Source organism: Pristiophorus japonicus, chromosome 15 (genome assembly GCF_044704955.1).
Source record: "Pristiophorus japonicus isolate sPriJap1 chromosome 15, sPriJap1.hap1, whole genome shotgun sequence".
NCBI classification, from domain to species: Eukaryota; Metazoa; Chordata; class Chondrichthyes; family Pristiophoridae; genus Pristiophorus; species Pristiophorus japonicus.
In genome coordinates this window covers 115,636,570-115,658,840 of record NC_091991.1, presented here as the reverse complement: position 1 = coordinate 115,658,840, position 22,271 = coordinate 115,636,570, and the positions used below count along the sequence as shown (strand labels likewise).

General features: G+C 48.5%; 1 protein-coding gene across 1 annotated transcript in view; it reads right to left on the bottom strand.

Moving 5' to 3' along the window:
• The window catches only part of nlrc3 (NLR family, CARD domain containing 3), a 55,542-nt gene that overhangs the window by 19,556 nt on the left and 13,715 nt on the right, over positions 1-22,271 (bottom strand). The window contains exons 4-11 of the mRNA XM_070900866.1: positions 18,210-18,296; positions 14,719-14,802; positions 14,552-14,635; positions 6,740-6,823; positions 5,924-6,007; positions 3,242-3,325; positions 2,100-2,183; positions 1,238-1,321 (exon numbers count right to left, since the gene is read on the bottom strand). Of these exons, the coding sequence (XP_070756967.1) occupies positions 1,238-1,321; positions 2,100-2,183; positions 3,242-3,325; positions 5,924-6,007; positions 6,740-6,823; positions 14,552-14,635; positions 14,719-14,802; positions 18,210-18,296 (675 nt within the window). The remainder of the gene's footprint in view (positions 1-1,237; positions 1,322-2,099; positions 2,184-3,241; positions 3,326-5,923; positions 6,008-6,739; positions 6,824-14,551; positions 14,636-14,718; positions 14,803-18,209; positions 18,297-22,271) is intronic.

Sequence of the window (22,271 nt, the reverse complement as noted above, 5' to 3'; positions counted from 1 at the left end):
ATCTCATAGAAACATATAAAATTCTGACGGGATTGGACAGGTTAGATGCAGGTAGAATGTTCCTGATGTTGGGGAAGTCCAGAACCAGGGGTCACAGTCTAAGGATAAGGGCCATTTAGGACCAAGATGAGGAGAAACTTTTTCACCCAGAGAGTGGTGAACCTGTGGAATTCTCTACCACAGAAAGTTATTGAGTCCAGTTCGTTGGATATATTCAAAAGGGAGTTAGATGTGGCCCTTACGGCGAAAGGGATCAGGGGGTATGGAGAGAAGGCAGGAGTGGGGTACTGAAGTTGCATGATCAGCCATGATCATATTGAATGGTGGTGCAGGCTCGAAGGGCCGAATGGCCTACTCCTGCACCTATTTTCTACGTTTCTATGTTTCAACTTCACTTTCAACTGTTATTACAACTTACTCAGCTAATAGTAGCAGTTGGAGAAGAAACCTCAATAAAGAGCTAATTCCCTCTGTCTGTACCTTAAACAACATTGGATGTTTAAACAGGTATTCGAGGGGAGAGCCCAGAATCGCGCTCTGTCAGAGTATTTGGCCTAAAAATTTGGGTCGTTTGCACCTCCTGTTAGTGTCCTTGGGAGGCGCTAACGGGGCGTAAACGACTTCCCGTCCGGGCGGGACACCGCTATCGACTCCCGCTACATTTTGTGGGAATTTAGCGGCGATGGTATCTCATAGCACCCTGCTCCGCTGGCGAAGACAACGCCATCACCGTGCGCAGCGCTGCATCCCGCTTCCGACCCGTCCGCCCCACAAAGGAAGTGGAGTGCGCTACTTTGCGCGCCACTTCATTTCGGGGGGCGGTGACCCGAATTTAGCGAACGGGGTGAGACTTCCGTGCCTGGTGCAAAATGTCCCGCCTCCTGGATATTACCGCCCTCAAACGGGACGCAACGGAATTTTTACCCCTTTGTGATAACATCAGCAGTGTATAATGATGTCATTACTCCCAGCACACATTATTCCTGATTGATTGACTTAGGTTGTTGTAGGAGCTGGGCCAATCCTTAATATGGATGTGAATCCAAGCCCCTTTAAGGTACAAGTCCATTCATTCTCTGTAGGCAGGAATGGACAATGTACAAGAGCCCTCAGTGCACACTTCTGTACAATGGAATGAAAGGGTTCCCATTCTGGTAACACACAGCGCTACCCACAAAAACAGCTTAAGGTTGACCTTTGGAGTGTTGAGAAGTAGGTTAATCAAGGTGAGACTTACTCCAAAGTCCTGAGCACCTTATTCACACGGAGTGCATTTGCGATTTCCCGAGCACCATTGAGGCCAATTGAATTTTCTCGAAGGCTAGAAATGGAAACACAATTTAATAAAATTGGAACTCATTCTACTATCCCCACAGCACTCAACACCATGGATATCCACTGACAGAGTGCAGAGGCAGCCAATGATACCACAAAAGGCAATGGAACGATATCTAAAGGGGCAATGGCGGATATCTAGAGGGGCAATGGAGGATATCTAGAGGGGCAATGGAGGATATCTAGAGGGGCAATGGGAGGAGACCTAGAGGGGCAATGGGAGGATATCTAAAGGGGCAATGGAGGATATCTAAAGGGGCAATGGAGGATATCTAAAGGGGCAATGGAGGATATCTAGAGGGGCAATGGGAGGAGACCTAGAGGGGCAATGGGAGAATATCTAGAGGGGCAATGGGAGGAGACCTAGAGGGGCAATGGAAGAATATCTAAAGGGGCAATGGAGGATATCTAGAGGGGCAATGGGAGGAGACCTAGAGGGGCAATGGGAGAATATCTAAAGGGGCAATGGAGGATATCTTAAGGGGCAATGGCAGGAATACCATTACTGAATTGCCATCTATCTCTATGTTTGCCTGTTGTGTACTCCACATTTTTGCTCCTGATTTAATAGCTACACAAAGCATATTTTATAATACTTCACTTTATCACATTCAGGAGAAATTAATGTAAAATATCAGCTTTACGCATCTGAACAAATACCGTTGCACCCAAAGCCTGATTCCATTCACACAGAAACATTAAAAACCTGGTGCCCAGCATCTGGCCAGCTCCACCAGATTGAGTCTCGGGCCACGGAGTCTTACTTCAGGTCGATGAGGCCTTCGTTCAGTTTGAGAGCTGCAGTCAGGGCTGTGGCACCATTGTTGCTGATGGAATTACTCTGGAGACTAGAGAAAGGAAAATTGCACCAGTCACCATCTGAGGAAGACTTCTCTAGCTGGTCAGCAGCAATCAATTAACATATTTGTAGTTAATTATCAGAGTAAGCAGACCGCTGGTCCTTAACAAAACATCAGAGCATCTATTTGCCTGCTTCCAACGGAGCAAGTCAGTGATGGCCGAGGCTCAGCAATGTACCTTGCACAGGTGCGGGCTTCGACAGCACTCTGAAAAGCCGCACCAAGATGGGTTGCGAAGGAGCGAGGGATTGGTGGCTAGAGGCGAGTGACTCATTGCCCATCTTACAACAGGCCTCTCCAGGAGTGTGGGACAGGTGGTTAACAGAAGCTCCCCAGATACAGGAGCAGTGCATCTGGACAGACTTGGGGCTGGATTTTCCGGTCCTTTGCGCTCGGGGTTTCGCTCCGGAGCGGGGTGAAAGACGGCGGTGTCTCGAGCACCCGCTACGATCCTCGGGTCCGGTTTTGCGGTGGCGCTCAGCGGCACCGCTGGGAAGAGCTGCACCCAGTGTGCAACGGCCCTGGTTGCGAAACCGCCGCAAGTTTTAAGTCTTGCCCGTCCCGTCCGCCTGGAAGTGTGCCCCGCAATGACCGCCTAGAAAATCAGGGCGGTCCAGCGATCCCGGCGGCGGAGAGGAAGGTAATGGACTCCAAAAGTAAATGCCAGTGTTTTTTCTTTCAGTTTTCTGTGCAATTTGTGTTGTGGTGATGTGGGCAATGTTTTGGGAATATTTGTGTGATTTTTTTTAGGTTTCCCCTCTCTGCCACTGACCCCATCAGAGGGCCTGCGATTGGGCCCTGGTCACGATCCACTCCATTAATCTAGGCACTCTGGACAAGTGGAGCACACTTCATCTGCACTTTGCCTTTCCAGTGCCCAAACCGGGAGAAGGGAGGGGAGGCCGAGAAAACCTGCTCCTTGATCGATCTGTTTAATCCACGGCTCTTCCTGCAACAACTTCCGGCGATAAGCCATCTGCGTTCAAGAACTGGCGACATGTTGTGCAGAGATTGCGGACGGTGAGGACACAGAGACAGACACTTACTTGAGTGTTGTGAGGCTTCTGTTCACTTTCAAGGCGTCAGCTATGGCCGTGGCTCCGATATCACCCACACAGTTACTGGACAGGCTGGAAAACAAGTTATAGATCGGTCACCACAGCAGGAAATGGGCACTGGCAATGGGGAGGGGCTGATGGTTAATGGATACTGGTGAATGAGCAGATGGCTAATGGGCACTCGTGCATGGGATGAGCTGATGGTTAATGGGCACTAATGCATGGGATGAGCAAGTGGTTAATGGGCACTTGTGCATGGGATGAGCAGGTGGTTAATGGGCACTAGTGCATGGGATGAGCAGGTGGTTAATGGGCACTAGTGCATGGGATGAGCTGATGGTTAATGGGCACTAGTGCATGGGATGAGCTGATGGTTAATGGGCACTAGTGCATGCGAAGAGCTGATGGGTAATGGGCACTAGTGCATGGGATGAGCAGGTGGTTAATGGACACTAGTGCATGGGATGAGCTGATGGTTAATGGGCACTAGTGCATGGGATGAGTTGATGGTTAATGGGCACTAGTGCATGGGATGAGCTGATGGTTAATGGGCACTAGTGCATGGGATGAGCAGGTGGTTAATGGGCACTAGTGCATGGGACGAGCTGATGGTTAATGGGCACTAGTGCATGGGATGAGCTGATGGTTAATGGACACTAGTGCATGGGATGAGCTGATGGTTAATGGGCACTAGTGCATGGGATGAGCTGATGGTTAATGGGCACTAGTGCATGGGATGAGCAGGTGGTTAATGGGCACTAGTGCATGGGATGAACTGATGGTTAATGGGCACTAGTGCATGGGATGAACTGATGGGTAATGGGCACTAGTGCATGGGATGAGCAGGTGGTTAATGGACACTAGTGCATGGGATGAGCTGATGGTTAATGGGCACTAGTGCATGGGATGAGCTGATGGTTAATGGGCACTAGTGCATGCGATGAGCTGATGGTTAATGGGCACTAGTGCATGGGATGAGCAGGTGGTTAATGGGCACCAGTGCATGGGATGAGCTGATGGATAAAGGATCTATCCTTGCCACCCCCCCACTCCTACTTCTCATTTACATGTTTCCCTTCGGTGAAACCATCCGAAAACACAATGTCCGTTTCCACATGTACACTGACGACATCCAGCTCTCCCTCACCACCACTTCTCTCGCCCCCTCCACTGTATCTAAATTGTCAGACTGCTTGTCCAATGTTGGATGAGCAGAGATTTCCTCAAACTAAATATTGGAAAGACTGAAGTAATTGTCTTCGATTCCTGCCACAAACTCCGTGTCCTAGTCACCGACTCCATCCCTCTCCCTGGCAACGGTCTGAGGCTGAACCACACTGTTCGCAACCTTGGCGTCATATCTGACCGTGACATGAGCTTCTAACCACATATCCACACCATCGCTAAGACCGCCTATTTCCACCTCCGTAACATCACCCAACTCGACCCCCACCTCAGCTCATCTGTTGCTGAAACCCTCATCCATGCCTTTGTTACCTCTAGACTTTATCCCAATGCACTCCTGGCTGGCCTCCACATGTTCCAAAACTATGCTCCCCATATCCTAACTCGCACCAAGTCTGTTCACCCATCACCCCTTGTGCTCGCTGACCTACATTGGTTCCCGGTTAAGCAACGCCTCTATTTTAAAATTCTCATCCTTGTTTTCAAATCTCTCCATGACCCCTCCCCCTCCCTAGCTCTGTAACCTACTCCAGTCCTACAACCACCCGAGATATCTGCGCCTCTCCAATTCTGCCCTCTTGTGCATCCCCGATTTTAATCGCTCCGCCATTGGCGGCCGTGTCTTCAACTGCCCTTAAGCTCTGGAATTCCCTCTCTAAACCTCTCCGCCCCTCTATCCTCCTTTAAGACACTCCTTAAAACTTACCTCTTTGTCCAAGCTTTTGGTCATCTGCCTTAATATCCCCTTATGTGGCTCTGTGTTAAATTTTGTTTGATAACGCTCCTGCGAAGCGCTTTGGGATATTTTACTACATTAAAGTTGCTATATAAATACAAATTGTTGTTGCTGCTGTTGTTGGTGGGTACTGGTGAAGCGGAAGGGCTGATGGTTAATGGGTACTGGTGAAGGGGAGGGGCTGATGGTTAATGGGTACTGGAGAAGGGGAGGGGCTGATGGTTAATGGGTACTGGAGAAGGGGAGGGGCTGATGGTTAATGGGTACTGGTGAAGGGGAGGGGCTGATGGTTAATGGGTGTTGGTGAAGGGGAGGGGCTGATGGTTAATGGGTACTGGAGAAGGGGAGGGGCTGATGGTTAATGGGTACTGGAGAAGGAGAGGGGCTGATGGTTAATGGGTACTGGAGAAGGGGAGGGGCTGATGGTTAATGGGTGTTGGTGAAGGGGAGGGGCTGATGGTTAATGGGTACTGGAGAAGGGGAGGGGCTGATGGTTAATGGGTACTGGAGAAGGAGAGGGGCTGATGGTTAATGGGTACTGGAGAAGGGGAGGGGCTGATGGTTAATGGGTACTGGAGAAGGGGAGGGGCTGATGGTTAATGGGTACTGGTGAAGGGGAGGGGCTGATGGTTAATGGGTACTGGAGAAGCTACACCACTAGTTAGAAAGCCCTACTGGTGTTGAGTTCTATAATAAAATTTAGGAGATATTTAATCCCCCCAGAGCCCAAGGAGAGAGCTGGGATTTACTTGAGTTCCTTTAGGCTCCCATTATGTTTTAAGGCACTCGCAATCCGCTTTGCTCCTTCGTGGCCAATGGAATTCTTTTGAAGGCTGAAATGAAGAGAAGGGGAAGAGTTTGATTGTGTGAACAAAGACAATGAGTACCTACTATTCCACCGCAGTAGGCCTCACCATCCATGAATGTGTGCGAGCTTTCCAACGGGCTCGCTGACAGCAGCAGCCACTGTTGGACCGGCAGGAGTGGCAGAGGGAAGCCCGGCCAACTTTCAACCTCCCTCATTTGGAGAGTGAAGCCAAATCCTAACCCCCCCGCGTCCCCCCATCACTCCATCGGTAATGTCAGCTACCTCGGCACAGAGCAGGCAGAGATTAAACCTGGCCTGTATGGGTCAGCATTTACCCGGTGACCGATTCCTAGCACTAATCCCCTGCTGCTCAGGCCCAAACCAATCAAAGTGCAGTCTGTTTACAGGAAGAAACCTAATGGCATTCACTCCGGTTTGTCTCAGAGCTGGATATGTTTGTGTGCCTATCCGCTGCCCGGTTACTGTCCTTCAACCCAGGGATCTGGGAATTCAGCTCAGCCTCAGCTTCCTACTGGAGGCTAACACCCCCCCGGGACCGTCACCCTCCGGCCTGATGATTACCAGAGGGTAGTATTCATAGTTACTCCCCGAGGATACAGGGAGACACCTGCACCTTACCAGTTAGTTTACCTTGTCCAGAACCAGAGGACACGGCCTGTGCTTGAAGGGCGCTAAATTCAAAACTAATCAGCGGGAATATTTCAGTGAGCGAGCGGTCAATCTACGGAATGCTTACTTTAGGACAGTCAGCTTGCGATTCACGTGAAGAGCTTCCGCAGTGAACTTTGCCCCATCTTCACCCACAAAATTATTCTGAAGGCTGCAGGAAAAGATAAAGAAAGATTTGGATTTACATAGCGTCTTTCATGACCACCAGATGTCTCAAAGCGCTTTACAGCCAAAGAAGTACTTCTGGAGTTCAGTCACTGTTGTAATGTGGGAAACGCAGCAGCCAATTGCGCACAGCAAGCTCCCACAAACAGCAATATGATAATGACCAGATAATCTGTTTTTGTTATGTTGATTGAGGGATAAATATTGGCCAGGACATTAGGATAACTCCCCTGCTCTTCTTCGAAATAGTGCCATGGGATCTTTTACCTGAGAGAGCAGACGGTGCCTCGGTTTAAGGTCTCATCGAAAGACGACATGTCTGACAGTGCAGCGCTCCCTCAACACCGCACTGGGAGTGTCAACCTAGATTTATGTGCTCAAGTCCCTGGAGTGGGACTTGAACCCACAACGTTCTGACTCAGGCAAGTGTGCTACCCACTGAGCCACAGCTGACACACAGCAGGGAAGCAAGAGGAAATGTTAAATCTGTGGGTGTGGGCAGGTAGTGCGGGGGTTGGGTCCGGGACAAGAGGGACTGCCTCACGGGCTTCACTTCAATCCAGAATATCAAAAATCAATTTACGCATTTCAGTGCTGAGCAGTCAGTTCCTTTCACAGTTCTTCAACCCAACGGAGGGCCCCGATCGCTGGAGTGGGACTGAAACGTTCTTGTTTTCTGATCAATTAATTTGAACTCTGATATTGCAGAATTCCAACTCAGCTCTTTGCTGCAGACATCTCAGTAACTAGGAGCGGTGACAGCTCTAGATGTGTGACATCAAGGCCCAGGCCTGGGAATCCTCACACTGCGGGCCCAGGCCTGGGGCTCCTCACACTGCGGGCCCAGGCCTGGGGCTCCTCACACTGCGGGCCCAGGCCTGGGGCTCCTCACACTGCGGGCCCAGGCCTGGGGCTCCTCACACTGCGGGCCCAGGCCTGGGGCTCCTCACACTGCGGGCCCAGGCCTGGGGCTCCTCACACTGCGGGCCCAGGCCTGGGGCTCCTCACACTGCGGGCCCAGGCCTGGGCCCTTTCAGACAACAAGGGAATTGTGCCACCAAGGGCCTCCCCTCTATCCACCACAGATTGAGGTCTGTGAGGGAGCGATGGAGGATGCAGATGCCCATTTCTTTTTCATTGCTCACGCTCTTATATATTTGACATGCCTCATTGGGTTGTACGTGATGCAGTTTTGCAGTATGTGCCGGCCTTTCAGTGAATCAGATGCCTCATATCCGGAGTCGATTAGTAACAGTGCAGTTCAGGCTGTGTAAACCACACACAATACAACAAGCAGGCAGGTAACCACCACAGGAAGCAACACTCGAATACAACAATCACTCCATCCAGCTCCCTCACCAGGGGCCAGAGACATGGACCATCCAGCTCCCTCACCAGGGGCCAGAGACACGGACCATCCAGCTCCCTCACCAGGGGCCAGAGACATGGACCATCCAGCTTCCTCACCAGGGGCCGGAGACACGGACCTTACATGAGGTACCACACTCCCCTACACACTTCTGTCCCTGCAGCTTCCACCGGAGCCTGGTGCATTCTAACAGCCCCGGCCTTAACCATTCCCTAGAGTCTGGGCTCCTCACTTTAGCCCAGGCCCAGAAATCCTTTACATTGTTAAACTTATTGTCTCCCATATCCCTTCTTGGATTTCCCCATCCCACAAACCAAAGGGACTCTCCCAGCCTGGGTCCTCTCACCCCCAGACTGGGCCCTCGCCCTCTCTCTGACTGGCAGTGTGACTTATGTTGACTTGTGTTGTGCTTTTACATTGTGTCCATGTTGAAAAAGATACAAGAACATAAGAACATAAGAAATAGGAGCAGGAGAAGGCCATTCGGCCCCTCGAGCCTACTCCGCCATTCAATAAGATCATGGCTGAACTGATCTTGGCCTCAACTCCATTTCCCTGACCGCTTCCCATAACCCTTAACTTCCCTATTGTTCAAGAATCTGTCTACCTCCGCCTTAAATATATTCAATGACCCAGCCTCCAGAGAATTCCACAGATTCACGACTCTCAGAGAAGAAATTCCTCCCCATCTCCTTAGTCTAAAACTATGCCCCCAATTCTAGATTCCCCCCATGAGGGGAAACATCCTCTCAGCATCTATCCTGTCAAGCCCCCTCAGAATCTTAAACGTTTCAATATAGAGGCACTGGAAAGGACTTTTAAGACCCTAGGATGCAGGTCATCAGGTCCAGGGGACTTGTCCACCTTTAGTCCCAACAGGTCCAGGGGACTTGTCCACCTTTAGTCCCAACAGGTCCAGGGGACTTGTCCACCTTTAGTCCCAACAGGTCCAGGGGATTTGTCCACCTTTAGACCCATCGGGTCCAGGGGATTTGTCCACCATTAGTCCCATCAGGTCCAGGGGACTTGTCCACCTTTAGTCCCATCAGGTCCAGGGGACTTGTCCACCTTTAGTCCCATCGGGTCCAGGGGATTTGTCCACCTTTAGTCACATTAGTTTTCCGAGTACTTTTTCTTTAGTGATAAAGGCACTGGAAAGGGTGCAAAAGAGATTTACAAAAATGATACCAGAACTGCGAGGTTATACCTATCAGGAAAGGATGAACAGGCTGGGTCTCTTTTCTCTTAAAAAGAGAAGGCTGAGGGGTGTGTAAAGTCGTGTCCCCTCAGTACAGATTCACACGAGGCATGTAGTGAAGTCAAGGTCACTGTGGACCTGCACTTTTATTTCACAGCTCTGGAATGCTGCACTTGCCTGAAACCTGTCCTTATATACCTGTCTCTTGCAAGTGCACCCTTGGTGGTAAGCTATGCTGGTGGTTACAGGTCATATCTTATTACAGTCATGTATAGCATGTTAGGATACAGTTTTATATATATAATAATGTAAGATACATGACATCACCCTCCCCCAAGGTCTTATTGTCTTTATAGGTTCAGTCACTTAGGTGGTCTATGCTCTCGCGTGGAGCGTCTGAGTTGTGGTTCAGTTGTTTGCCTTGGTGTCTGTTTTTCTTTGGGTGTGGTTGCTGGTAACTCATCTGGGCTGTCTGTTTCGATTGGTGTGATTGTTGTTGACTCGCCTGGGCTGTCTGTTGGGATTGCCCTTTCCTCAGGTTGTTCCCTCTGTCTGTCCACCAGGTGTGGTGCGAGTTCCACATTGTAGTCTGCCTCTGGTTCCGCAGCGTTGTTGGTAAATCTGCTTTTGACTTGGTCTACATGCCTCCGGCAGGTTTTGCCATTGTCCATTTGTACTACCAGTAGCCTGTTTCCTTCCTTGCCCGTTACTGTCCCTGCAAGCCATTTGGGACTCCTGCCATAGTTTAGTACAAACACTTTATCCCCTATCTCATTCCATCTCCCCCTCGAATTTCTGTCATGGTACTCAGTCAGCTTACGGCGCTTTGCCTCAACGATTTTGTGCATGTCTGGGAGGATTAATGAGAACCTTGTTTTTAAAGTCCTTTTCATCAACAGTAGCGGGGGGGGGGGGAGGGGGAGGAGTCCCAGTCAGTGAGTGCGGACAGGATCTGTATGCCAGCAGCAGTCGTGACAGGTGACCCTGCAGCGTTGGACCTTGGATATTAAGCATGCCTTGTTTAATGATTTGCATTGCTCTCTCCGCCTGGCCGTTGGAGGTCAGCTTGAACGGTGCCGTTTTGACATGATTTATGCCGTGGTCAATTAAAAAATCTTGGAATTCTGCGCTGGTGAAGCATGGACCATTGTCACTGACCAATATGTCAGCGATTCCGTGCGTTGCAAACATGGTTGCGAGGCTCTCCACAGTGGTGGAGGTTGTGCTCAAGTTTAAAATGGTGCATTCGATCCACTTTGAAAATGCATCTATAACTATGAGGAACTTTTTGCCCATGAATGGGCCCGCATAGTCTACGTGCACCCGCGACCACGGTTTGGTAGGCCAGGGGCTCAGGGGGGCATTGCTGAGTTGGGCACAAATGGTGCACCTTTGGACGCAGAGCTCCAAGTCCGCGTCAATACCAGGCCACCAGACGTGGGATCTGGCTATGGCCTTCATGAGAACGATCCCCGGGTGCTCGCGGTGGAGCTCCCGGACAAATGCCTCTCTGCCTCGCAGAGGCATGACTACTCGGCTGCCCCACATCAGGCAGTCCGCTTGTAGTGATAGCTCATGCATGCACCTGTGAAAAGGTTTGAATTCCTCGGGGCAGGCATCGCGAGCCTCTGCCCAGTCACTGGTTAGGACACATCTTTTTACGAAGGATAACGTGGGATCGCTGGCCATCCAGGCTCTGATTTGGCGAGCCGTCATGGGCGAATCTGTGGACTCAAAGGCATTGATTGACATGACTATCTCACAGTCCTGTTCGTCAGACCCGTCCGTGGTCGCCAGGGGTAGCCTGCTGAGCACATCGGCACAGTTGTCTGTGCCACATGGTATAGTCGTAGGACGCCAGCATGAGTGCCCACCGTTGAATTCGCGCTGAGGTATTGGCGTTTATTGCCTTGCTCTTGGATAGGAGGGACGTGAGGGGCTTGTGGTCGGTTTCTAACGCGAACTTGGCCCCGAAAAGGTATTGGTGCATCTTTTTGACACCGTACACGCACGCGAGCGCTTCCTTCTCTACTATTCCGTACCCGCGTTCCGCCCGCGAAAGTGACCTGGAGACATAAGCTATGGGTTGTAATTTGCCCGCACTATTGACATGTTGTAAAACGCACCCGACCCCATACGCTGACGCATCGCATGTGAGAACTAGCTTTTTACCTGGATCAAAGAAAGTAAAAACACTGTTGGAACACAGAAGGTTGCATGCCTTATTGAAGACGCGTTCCTGGGCGTCCCCTCAATACCAATCGCACCCCTTCCTGAGTAGCAATTGGAGAGGCTCCAGCAGCATGCTTAAGTTCTGCATAAAGTTCCCAAAGTAATTGAGTAGCCTGAGAAAGGCACGCAATTCTGAGACATTCCGGGGCCTGGGTGCCAGGCGAATTGCTTCTGTTTTGGACTCTGTTGGGCTGATTCCATCAGCGGCAATCCTTCTGCCCAAAAATTCAACCTCGGGTGCTAGAAACAGGCACTTGGATTTCTTAACTCGTAGGCCTACCCGATCCAACCGCTTTAGTACTTCCTCCAAATTACGGAGATGGGAGTCGGTGTCCCTGCCCGTGATAAATATGTCGTCTTGAAATACAATCGTCCCCGGGATGGACTTGAGCAGACTCTCCATGTTGCTCTGGAATATGGCAGCTTCCGACCTGTTGCCGAATGGGCATCGATTATACATGAAAAGGCCTCGATGTGTGTTGATGGTGGTGAGTAGCTTGGATTCCTCGGTCAATTCTTGCATCATATACGCAGATGTGAGGTCTAATTTTGAGAAAAGTTTACCTCCAGCCAATGTGGCAAATAAGTCCTCCGCTCTGGGCAGCGGGTACTGGTCCTGTAGGGAGACTCTGTTTATGGTAGATTTGTAGTCCCCACAGATTCATACGGATCCATCAGGCTTCATGACTGGGACGATGGGACTTGCCCAGTCGCTAAATTCTACAGGTGATATAATGCCTTCCCGCAGAAGCCTGTCTAGTTCGTGTTCAATCTTTTCCCTCATCACATAGGGTACAGCTCTGGCCTTGTGATGGACCAGTCTAGCATCCTGTGTGATGTAGATTTTGACTTTGGCCCCTTTGAAAGAGATGTTCAAATCGCTTTATAACTATTGAGTAGGAGGTCTGTTCCTCTAACGACATGGCATGGACATCATCCCATTTCCAGTTTAATTTTGCCAGCCAGCTTCTCCCCAGCAGTGCTGGGGGTTCTCCGGGGACAATGCACAGGGGAAGTCGGTTCACTGTCCCTTTGTGTGTGACGGAGAGCATGGCGCTGCCGAGGACTGGTACGATTTCTTTGGTATAGGTCCTTAGTTTAGTGTCGACCCTTGTGAGTTTTGGTCTGTCTCTTTTATGTGGCCACAGTTGTTCAAATTGTTGAGCACCCATGAGAGATTGACTCGCTCCCGTATCCAGCTCTATGTTGACGGGTATCCCGTTGAGTAGGACCCTCATCATTATTGGAGGCGTCCTGTTGTAGGAGCAGCGGCCATTGATCGTGTTGACCCGCTGTACATCGGTGTCCCGGGTACTGTCCCCACTGTCTTCTGGTCCGCTTTCCAACCCATCCGATTCGTATACCAGCCGAGCTGCCGTTTTATTGCATATGCGGGCCAAATACCCTGTATATTCACAGTTGCTGCAAACAGCCTGCTGAAATCGACATCCCCTTGACAAGTGCCCACCCCCACACCTCCAGCACAGACCGCTTCCATTGTTTCCAAAGAATGAGCTGCGTCTGGCTGATCTCTCGAGCTTCTCTCAGGTTGTAGTTGATTGCTCGCATTGTGGGTTGATGAGGTGTGAACGGCCGTTCCTGTGGCCCTTGATGGCTTCTGGCACCACTGCCTGCTGTGGGGGGCCTGCTCTCCCGCTTTTGTCTGTATGTGGGGGTAGCAGCTTGTTTCATGCTGTGAACTCCTTGTTCCGATATTTCATTAGTTGTCGTACCTGCATTGTAAATCAACCTTGTTTCTTCTTCCCCTGCCAAGAATGTCTGTGCAACCAGTGCTGCTGCCTCTAAGGTCAGGTTCTTGGTCTCTATGAGCTTTCAGAATATGCCTGCGTGGCCTATTCCTTCAATGAAAAAGTCTCTCAGCATTTCTCTCCTCAATTCATCGGAGAACTCACATAAACTAGCCAATCTCCAAAGTTCCGCCACGAAGTCGGGTATGCTCTGGCCCACACAGTGCCTGTAGTTGTAGAACCTGTGTCTGGCCATGTGTAGGCTGCTCGCTGGCTTCAGGTGGTCTCTTACCAGTGTGCTCAATTCTTCAAATGACTTGCTTGCTGGTTTCTCGGGTGCCAGCAGATCCTTCATTAAAGCGTATGTTTTCGAGCCACAGCTGGTCAAGAGATGGGCTCTTCTCTTGTCTGCTTTGTCGACTCCTAACCAGTCTTTGGTTACAAAGCTTTGCTGGAGCCTTTCTATAAAGTCCTCCCAATTGTCTCCAGCATTGTACTTTTCATCTGATCCGTTGTTCGCCATTCTGTGGATTCTATAATCCCGTAACTCGTCGCCACTGTAAAGTCCTGTCCCCTCAGTACAGATTCACACGAGGCATGTAGTGAAGTCAAGGTCACTCTGGACCTGCGCCTTTATTTCACAGCTCTGGAATGCTGCACTTGCCTGAGACCTGTCCTTAAATACCTGTCTCTTGCAAGTGCACCCCTGGTGGTAAGGTATGCTGGTGGTTACAGGTCATATCTTATTACAGTCATGTATAGCATGTTAGGATACAGTTATATATATAATAATGTAAGATACATGACAGGGTGACCTAATAGAGATCTTTAAAATGATGAAAGGTTTTTATAAAGTAGACAGAGAGAGTGTTTTCACATGTGGAGAAGAGTTAAAAGAGAAGTCATCAATACAAGATAGTCAGCAAAAAATAGGGAATTCAGAAGAAACCTGGCAATGATGAGAATGTGGAACTCGCTACCACAGGGAGTGGTTGAGGTGATGCATTTAAGGGGACGATAGGTAGGCATATGAGGGAGAAGGAAATAGAAGGTGTTGCTGATAGGGTTGGATGAGGAAAGACAGGAGGAGTGGAGGATAGACGCCGACATGGATAGGTTGAGCCGAATGGCCTGTTTCTGTGCTGTGTATCCGATGTAATCACTTACTTCAGTGAGACCAGGCCCTGGTTTATTTTCAAGGCGTCGGCGAATGCTTTCGCTCCTCTGGGGCCAATCGAATTGCTCCTGAGGCTGTTGGGAATAACAAGCAGTTGTGGAGTGATGAAAGCATGTGAAGGAAATCATCCTGAAGAGCACAGCGTAAAAATACTCACTCTAACGCTGCCAGGGTCCTGTTCACCATCAGTGATCGAGCAATCGCCTTCGCCCCTTTGTTGCTGATTAGGTTTTCAGCCAAACTGCTCAAAACAAACAACATCCATTACCTGGGTTAATGCAGCAACCACTGTCAGCTGTGCACGTCTCAGATATTGGCTCCAACCTCCCAACTCCCACTGTTCTCCCACCCCATTCCCAACTCCCTGATGAGAGAAAACAGGGAACTACAGGTCAGTTAGCCTGACATCAGTCATTGGGAAAATCCATTTATAAGGAAGTGGTAACAGGGAACTTAGAAAATCATAATATCATTAAGCAGAGTCAACATGGTTTTTATAAAAGGGAAATCGTGTTTGACAAATTTATTAAAGTTTTTTGAGGATGTAATCAGCAGGGTAGATAAAGGGGAACCAGTAGGTATAGGGGATTTTCAAAAGGCATTCAGTAAGGTGCCACACGAAAGGTTGTTACACAAGATAAGAACTCATGTGGTTGGGAGTAATATATTAGCATAGATGCAGGATTAGTTGAAGGACAGAAAACAGAGCAGGAATAAACAGGTCATTTTTAGGTTGGCAGGCTGTAACTAGTGGGGTGCTGCAAGGATCAGTGTTGGGGCCCTCAGCTATTTACAATCTATATTAATTACGTAGATGAAGGAACTGAGAGTAATGTTTCCAAGAGTTCCGACAATACAAAGCTGGGTGGGAACGTAAGCTGTGGAGGAGGACACAAAGTCTGCAAAGGGATATAGACAGGTTAAAAGGTGGCAGACAGAGTATAATGTGGTGAAAGGTGAGGTTATTCACTTTGGTAGGGAGAATAGGAAAACAGAATATTTTTTGAAATGGTGGAGAACTATTCAATTTTGGTGTTTGGCGGGATTTGGTGTCCTTGTATAAGAAACATAGAAAGTTTGCATGCAGAGACTGCAAGCAATTGGGAAGGCAAATGGTACATTGGCCTTTATTGCCAGGGGGTTGGAGTACAAGAGAAAGGAAGTCTTGCTGCAATTGTACAGGGCCTTGGTGGACCACACCTGGAGAATCATTTACAGTCTTGGGGGAGAAATTTGCACCATCATTAGCGCCCCCTGGGGACGCTAACAATTTCTCACACAGGGCCACTACCGCCTCCCGCGAAATTCTGCGGGAGTTAGCAGAGGTGCAAATCGCCCCAGAGCGAAAATTCGGTAGCTCCGAGTGAGGTTGCCACGGGCGATGCGGGGCGAAAATTAAAGGGGAGGTGCGGCATGGCCGACTTACCGGTCGGGGCCTTGCCTTTTCCAATCTGCGGGGTCTGTGCTGCCATGGCACCCCACTCCCCGATGGTGAAGCGGTGGCACCTTGCCACATTGCAGGGTTTGCAACGTGCCCGCCCCTTTAATGGAAGGGGAGGGCCCTGTGCTCCCGCCAACGCTACGCTGCGCTCGCGTATCGCTGGAAAATTCCCACGGTTAGCACCCAGGTCCCGCCCCCAAGAGGAAGTGGAGCATGCAACATTGCACTCCACTTCCTCTCGGGGCCGGTAACCCCAATTTCGCTGCCGGGGTGGCACCTCTGTGCCGGGTGCAGATAGTCCCATCTTTGCAACGGTTATCGAATTTCAGCCCCTTGGTCTCCATACCTAATGAAGGATATACTTGTCTTAGAGGGAGTACAACAAAGGTTCATGAGATTGATTCCTGGGATGAGAGGGTTGTCCTATGACGAGAGATTGTGTAGAATGGAGATACTTTCTGGAGTTTAGGAGAGGTGATCTCATTGAAACAAAGATGATTCAGAAGGGGATTGACAGGGTAGATGCTGAGACGCTGATTCACCTGGCTGGAGTGTCTACAACTGGGGAGCATAGTCTCAGGATAAGGAGTCAGCCATTTAGGACTGAGATGAGGAGAAATTTCTTCAGTCATAGTGTTATGAATGTTTGGAATTCCCTACCCCAGAGGGCTGTGGATGCGGAATCTTTGAGCATATCCCAAGCTGAGATCACTCGATTTTTGGATATTAAGGAATCAAAGGATATTGGGATTGGGAGGAAAGTTGAGGTGGAAGATCAGCCATGATCTTATTGAATGGTGGAGCAGGCTGAAAGGGCCAAATGGCCTGCTCCTACACCTATTTATTATGTTCTTATGTACAGTCGGGGCACTGTAATGGACTGGTGTTCCGACGGATTGACGGCACAGTGTAGAGGGAGCTTTATTCTGTATCTAACCCATGCTGTACCAGCCCAGTCCCAACACCCATTACACTCCAAGCCCATCCTAAACTCCTACTACACTCCCAGCCCAGCAATAGGAATTGGGTTATCAGTGTTATTAAATGCATCAAGGTAATCTGATAGGAAGTTGGTGGTGCACCAATTGACTATTGAAATGTCTACAAATTGTCACTATAACATAGAATGAAATAGCATATACAGCACAGAAACAGGCCATCCAACCAGTCCATGCCGGTGTTTATGCTCCACTCAAGCTTCCTCCCATCTTTCCTCATACAACCCAATCAGCATAACCCTCTATTCCCTTCTCCCTCATTTGCTTATCTAGCTCCCTTAAATGCATCTATACTATTTGGTTCAACCACTCCTTGTGGTAGTGAATTCCACATTCTCACCACTCTCTGGGTAAAGAAGTTTCTTCTGAATTCCCTATTTGATTTATTGGTGATTATCTTATAATGATGGCCCCTAGTTATGCTCTTCCCTATAAGTACAGGAACTATGTTAATCTGTTAGGAATACCAGCAGGGATTGATTGGCTTTCTTTCTGTTTTTGTATTTATTTAAGATATTTTCATTGTGATTTTATGTTTTATACAAAGTGTGATGCTGCAGTGTGCTGTCTGCGGTGCAGGTGGGCAACGGCAGTGAGGTGGGCAACTGGATTGGATGCCACCATAACCCAGGTCGCTGATTGGAGCATGGGTAGATACAGCAGGAGCGGCGAGAGATTGCAGAGCGACGTGATCGGGGCCCAGGAGAGGCGAGGGCCCAGGGGCAGCAAGGGCCAGCCCACACTGCAATGTGTGTGTGCACTAGGTCCATGCAGCAGAGCTGGTCTCCAGTCGTCTTGGGTAATCCTTGCTACTGGACCAAGACCTAGCTCTGTCAAGCCCTTGTGGTGGCTGGTGTGCAATGGCCACCCCACGTTAAAAATATCCACGCACAGGCATCTTCCACCCTTCAGGATGTAGTTCAGAATCCGGAATATCAGGTCCTTCATTGAAACACCTGTGAACTCATCCCTTTTTGGCGAGGAAGCAGGTTATCGTCGATACAAGGGACCGCCTAAGAAGAAGAAAAAGAAGAAGCTGTCTGCAGTGTGTTGTTTGCGGTGTGTTGTACCCTGCCTTGAGTGGGAATTAGATTGTGTAACAGTACCTAATACAAGAGTTTGCATTTTCATAGCACTTTTTTAGTGTAGAAAACATCCCAGGATCCTAATCTAGTAACACAATTGGAAGAATTTAAGAGACAGACTTACCTAATCTTTTGAATCTGACAGTCCTTCGCACTCAGCAAGCTCCCCAGTAGATCCATCACGTTGTCTTTGAACTGGTTGTTTTCCAGCCTTTAGAAAATAAATAAAACGCAACACCTTTATGCTGAGCTGAGCATTGTTCAGGGTATCACTGGATATCCAAGTATTCAGAGGCTCATAGCTTGCGGCTCTTACTTGTCATTTGCTGTGAAGTTGACACAAGTCGAAGGTGGGTATTGGAATCTGAGCAAACCCCCCTTCCCCCCCTCTGAGGGCAAGCACACAGGCGGGTTCCAGGGCGTGGGGCAGGCGGGTACCAGGGATATGCCCACAGTATTGTTTGCACCCGCCTGTCCCAGGCTAATGAGGAACCCTCCCACTGACTCCACAAACTCCACGGAGTCAGGGTAACCACCAAGGTCATCACCCGAGGAACATCAGGGACAATATCTCGCCCAAAAAGCAGCACCTCGAGTAATGCAGCACACCCTCAGTGAAAACCACTACAACAATGCAGACCCTCCCGTCAGTCTATCTGCTCCAACAATGCAGCACTCCCTCAGTAAAAACATAAGAATTAGGAACAGGAGTAGGCCATCTAGCCCCTCGAGCCTGCTCCGCCATTCAACAAGATCATGGCTGATCTGGCCGTGGACTCAGCTCCACTTACCCGCCCGCTCCCCATATCCCTTAATTCCCTTATTGGTTAAAAATCTATCGATCTGTGATTTGAATACATTCAATGAGCTAGCCTCAACTGCTTCCTTGGGCAGAGAATTCCACAGATTCACAACCCTCTGGGAGAAGAAATTCCTTCTCAACTCAGTTTTAAATTGGCTCCCCCGTATTTTGAGGCTGTGCCCCCTAGTTCGAGTCTCCCTGACCAGTGGAAACAACCTCTCTGCCTCTATCTTGTCGATCCCTTTCATTATTTTAAATGTTTCTATAAGATCACCCCTCATCCTTCTGAACTCCAACAAGTAAAGACCCAGTCTACTCAATCTATCATCATAAGGTAACCCCCTCATCTCCGGAATCAGCCTAGTGAATCGTCTCTATCCCCCTCCAAAGCTAGTATATCCTTCCTTAAGTAAGGTGACCAAAACTGCATGCAGTACTCCAGGTGCAGCCTCACCAATACCCTGTACAGTTGCAGCAGGACCTCACTGCTTTTGTCCTCCATCCCTCTCGCAATGAAGACCAACATTCCATTCGCCTTCCTGATTACCTGCTGCACCTGCAAACTAACTTTTTGGGAGCCTATGGCCATACTAGTCTGAGAATGCCTGCTCTCATCTGATCTGGAAAGCTAAGCAGAGTCAGGCCTGATTAGTACTTGGATGGGAGACTGGAGGCTCTATCCCACCCCTGTATTCAGGGGGCACTTGAACTAATTGTTTGTGTCACCCAGGTCGGGTGGCATGGTCTTAATGTTTTATGTTTTGCAGGTAAACTCAAAAGAGTTTCATGCACAAGGACCCCCAGGTCCCTCTGCACCGCAGCATGTTGTAATTTCTCCCCATTCAAATAATATTCCCTTTTATTGTTTTTTTTTCCAAGGTGGATGACCTCACATTTTCCGACATTGTATTCCATCTGCCAAACCTTAGCCCATTCGCTTAATCGATCAAAATCTCTTTGCAGCCTCTCTGTGTCCTCTACACAACCCGCTTTCCCACTAATCTTTGTGTCATCTGCAAATTTTGTTACACTACACTCTGTCCCCTCTTCCAGGTCATCTATGTAATTTGTAAACAGTTGTGGTCCCAGCACCGATCCCTGTGGCACACCACTAACCACCGATTTCCAACCCGAAAAGGACCCATTTATCCCGACTCTCTGCTTTCTGTTAGCCAGCCAATTCTCTATCCATGCTAATACATTTCCTCTGACTCCGCGTATCTTTATCTTCTGTAGTAACCTTTTGTGTGGCACCTTATTGAATGCCTTTTGGAAATCTAAATACACTACATCCATCGGCACACCTCTTTCCACCATGCTTGTTATATCCTCAAAGAATTCCAATAAATTAGTTAAACATGATTTCCCCTTCATGAATCCATATTGTGTCTGCTTGATTGCACTATTCCTATCTAGATGTCCGCTATTTCTTCCTTAATGATAGCTTCAAGCATTTTCCCCACTACAGATGTTAAACTAACCGGCCTATAGTTACCCTTTTGTCTGTCCCCTTTTTTAAACAGAGGCATTACATTAGCTGCTTTCCAATCCGCTGGTACCTCCCCAGAGTCCAGAGAATTTTGGTAGATTATAACGAATGCATCTGCTATAACTTCCGCCATCTCTTTTAATACCCCTTACATCAGGACCAAGGGACTTGTCTACCTTGAGATCCATTAGCCTGTCCAGCACTACCCCCCTAGTGATGGTGATTGTCTCAAGGTCCTCCCTTCCCACATTCCCATGACCAGCAATTTTTGGCATGGTTTCTGTGTCTTCCACTGTGAAGACCGAAGCAAAATAATTGTTTAAGGTCTCAGCTATTTCCACATTTCCCATTATTAAATCCCCCTTCTCATCTTTTAAGGGACCAACATTTACTTTAGTCACTCTTTTCCGTTTTATATATCGGTAAAAGCTTTTACTATGTGTTTTTATGTTTTGCGCAAATTTACTTTCGTAATCTATCTTTCCTTTCTTTATTGCTTTCTTAATCATTCTTTGCTGTCGTTTAAAATTTTCCCAATCTTCTATTTTCCCACTAACCTTGGCCACCTTATACGCATTGGTTTTTAATTTGATACTCTCCTTTATTTCCTTGGTTATCCACGGCTGGTTATCCCTTCTCTTACCGCCCTTCCTTTTCACTGGAATATATTTTTGTTGAGCACTATGAAAGAGCTCCTTAAAAGTCCTCCACTGTTCCTCAATTGTGTCACTGTTTAGTCTGTGTTCCCAGTCTACTTTAGCCAACTCTGCCCTCATCCCACTGTCGTCCCCTGATCATCGACCTCAACTCCATTTTCCCACCCAATCTCCATATCCCTCGATTCCCCTAGAGTCCAAAAATCTACCTATCTCAGCCTTGAATATACCCAACGACTTTTGGGGTGGAGAATTCCAAAGGTTCACAACCCTCTGAGTGAAGAAATTCCTCCTTGTCTCTGTCTTCAATGGTCTACCGCTTATCCTGAGACTGTGTCCCCTGGCTCTAGACTCTCCTGCCAGGTGAAACAACCTCTCAGCATCTACCCTGTCTATCCCTTCAGAATCTTGTGTATTTCAATGAGATCACCTCTCATTCTTCTAAACTCCAGAGGGTATAGGCCCATTCTACACAATCTCTCCTCATAGGACAACCCTCTCATCCCAGGAATCAATCTAGTGAACCTTTGTTGTACCACTTCCGAGGCAAGTATATCCTTCCTTACATAAGGAAACGAAAACCGTGCACCGTACTCCAGGTGTGGTCTCGCCAAGGTCCTGTACAATTGTAGCAAGACTTCCTCACTCTTATACTCCAACCACCCTGCAATAAAGGACAACATATCATTTGCTTTCTTTATTGCTTGCTGTATCTACACGCTAGCTTTCTGTCTTTCTTGCACGAGGACACCCAAATCTCTCTGAACATCAACATTTAAAAAATATTCTGTTTTTCTATTCCTCCTACCAAAGTGAATAACCTCACATTTCTCACATTATACATCATCTGCCACCTTACTGCCCACGTACTTAGTATATCTATATCCCTTTGCAGACTTTTTGTGTTCTCCTCACAGCTTACTTTCCCACCTAGCTTTGTATCGTCAACAAACTTGGATACATTACACTCGGTCCTTTCATTTAGGTCATTAAAATAGATTGTAAATAGCTGGGGCCCCAGCACTGATCCTTGCAGCACCCCACTAGTTACAGCCTGCCAACTGGAAAAAGACCCGTTTATCCCTACTCTCTGTTTTCTGACCATTAACCAATCCTTGTGGAATAACCTTTTATGTGGCACCTTATTGAATGCCTTTTGGAAATCCAAATATACTACATCCACTGGTTCCCCTTTATCTACCCTGCTAGTTACATCCTCAAAAAACTAACACATTTGTC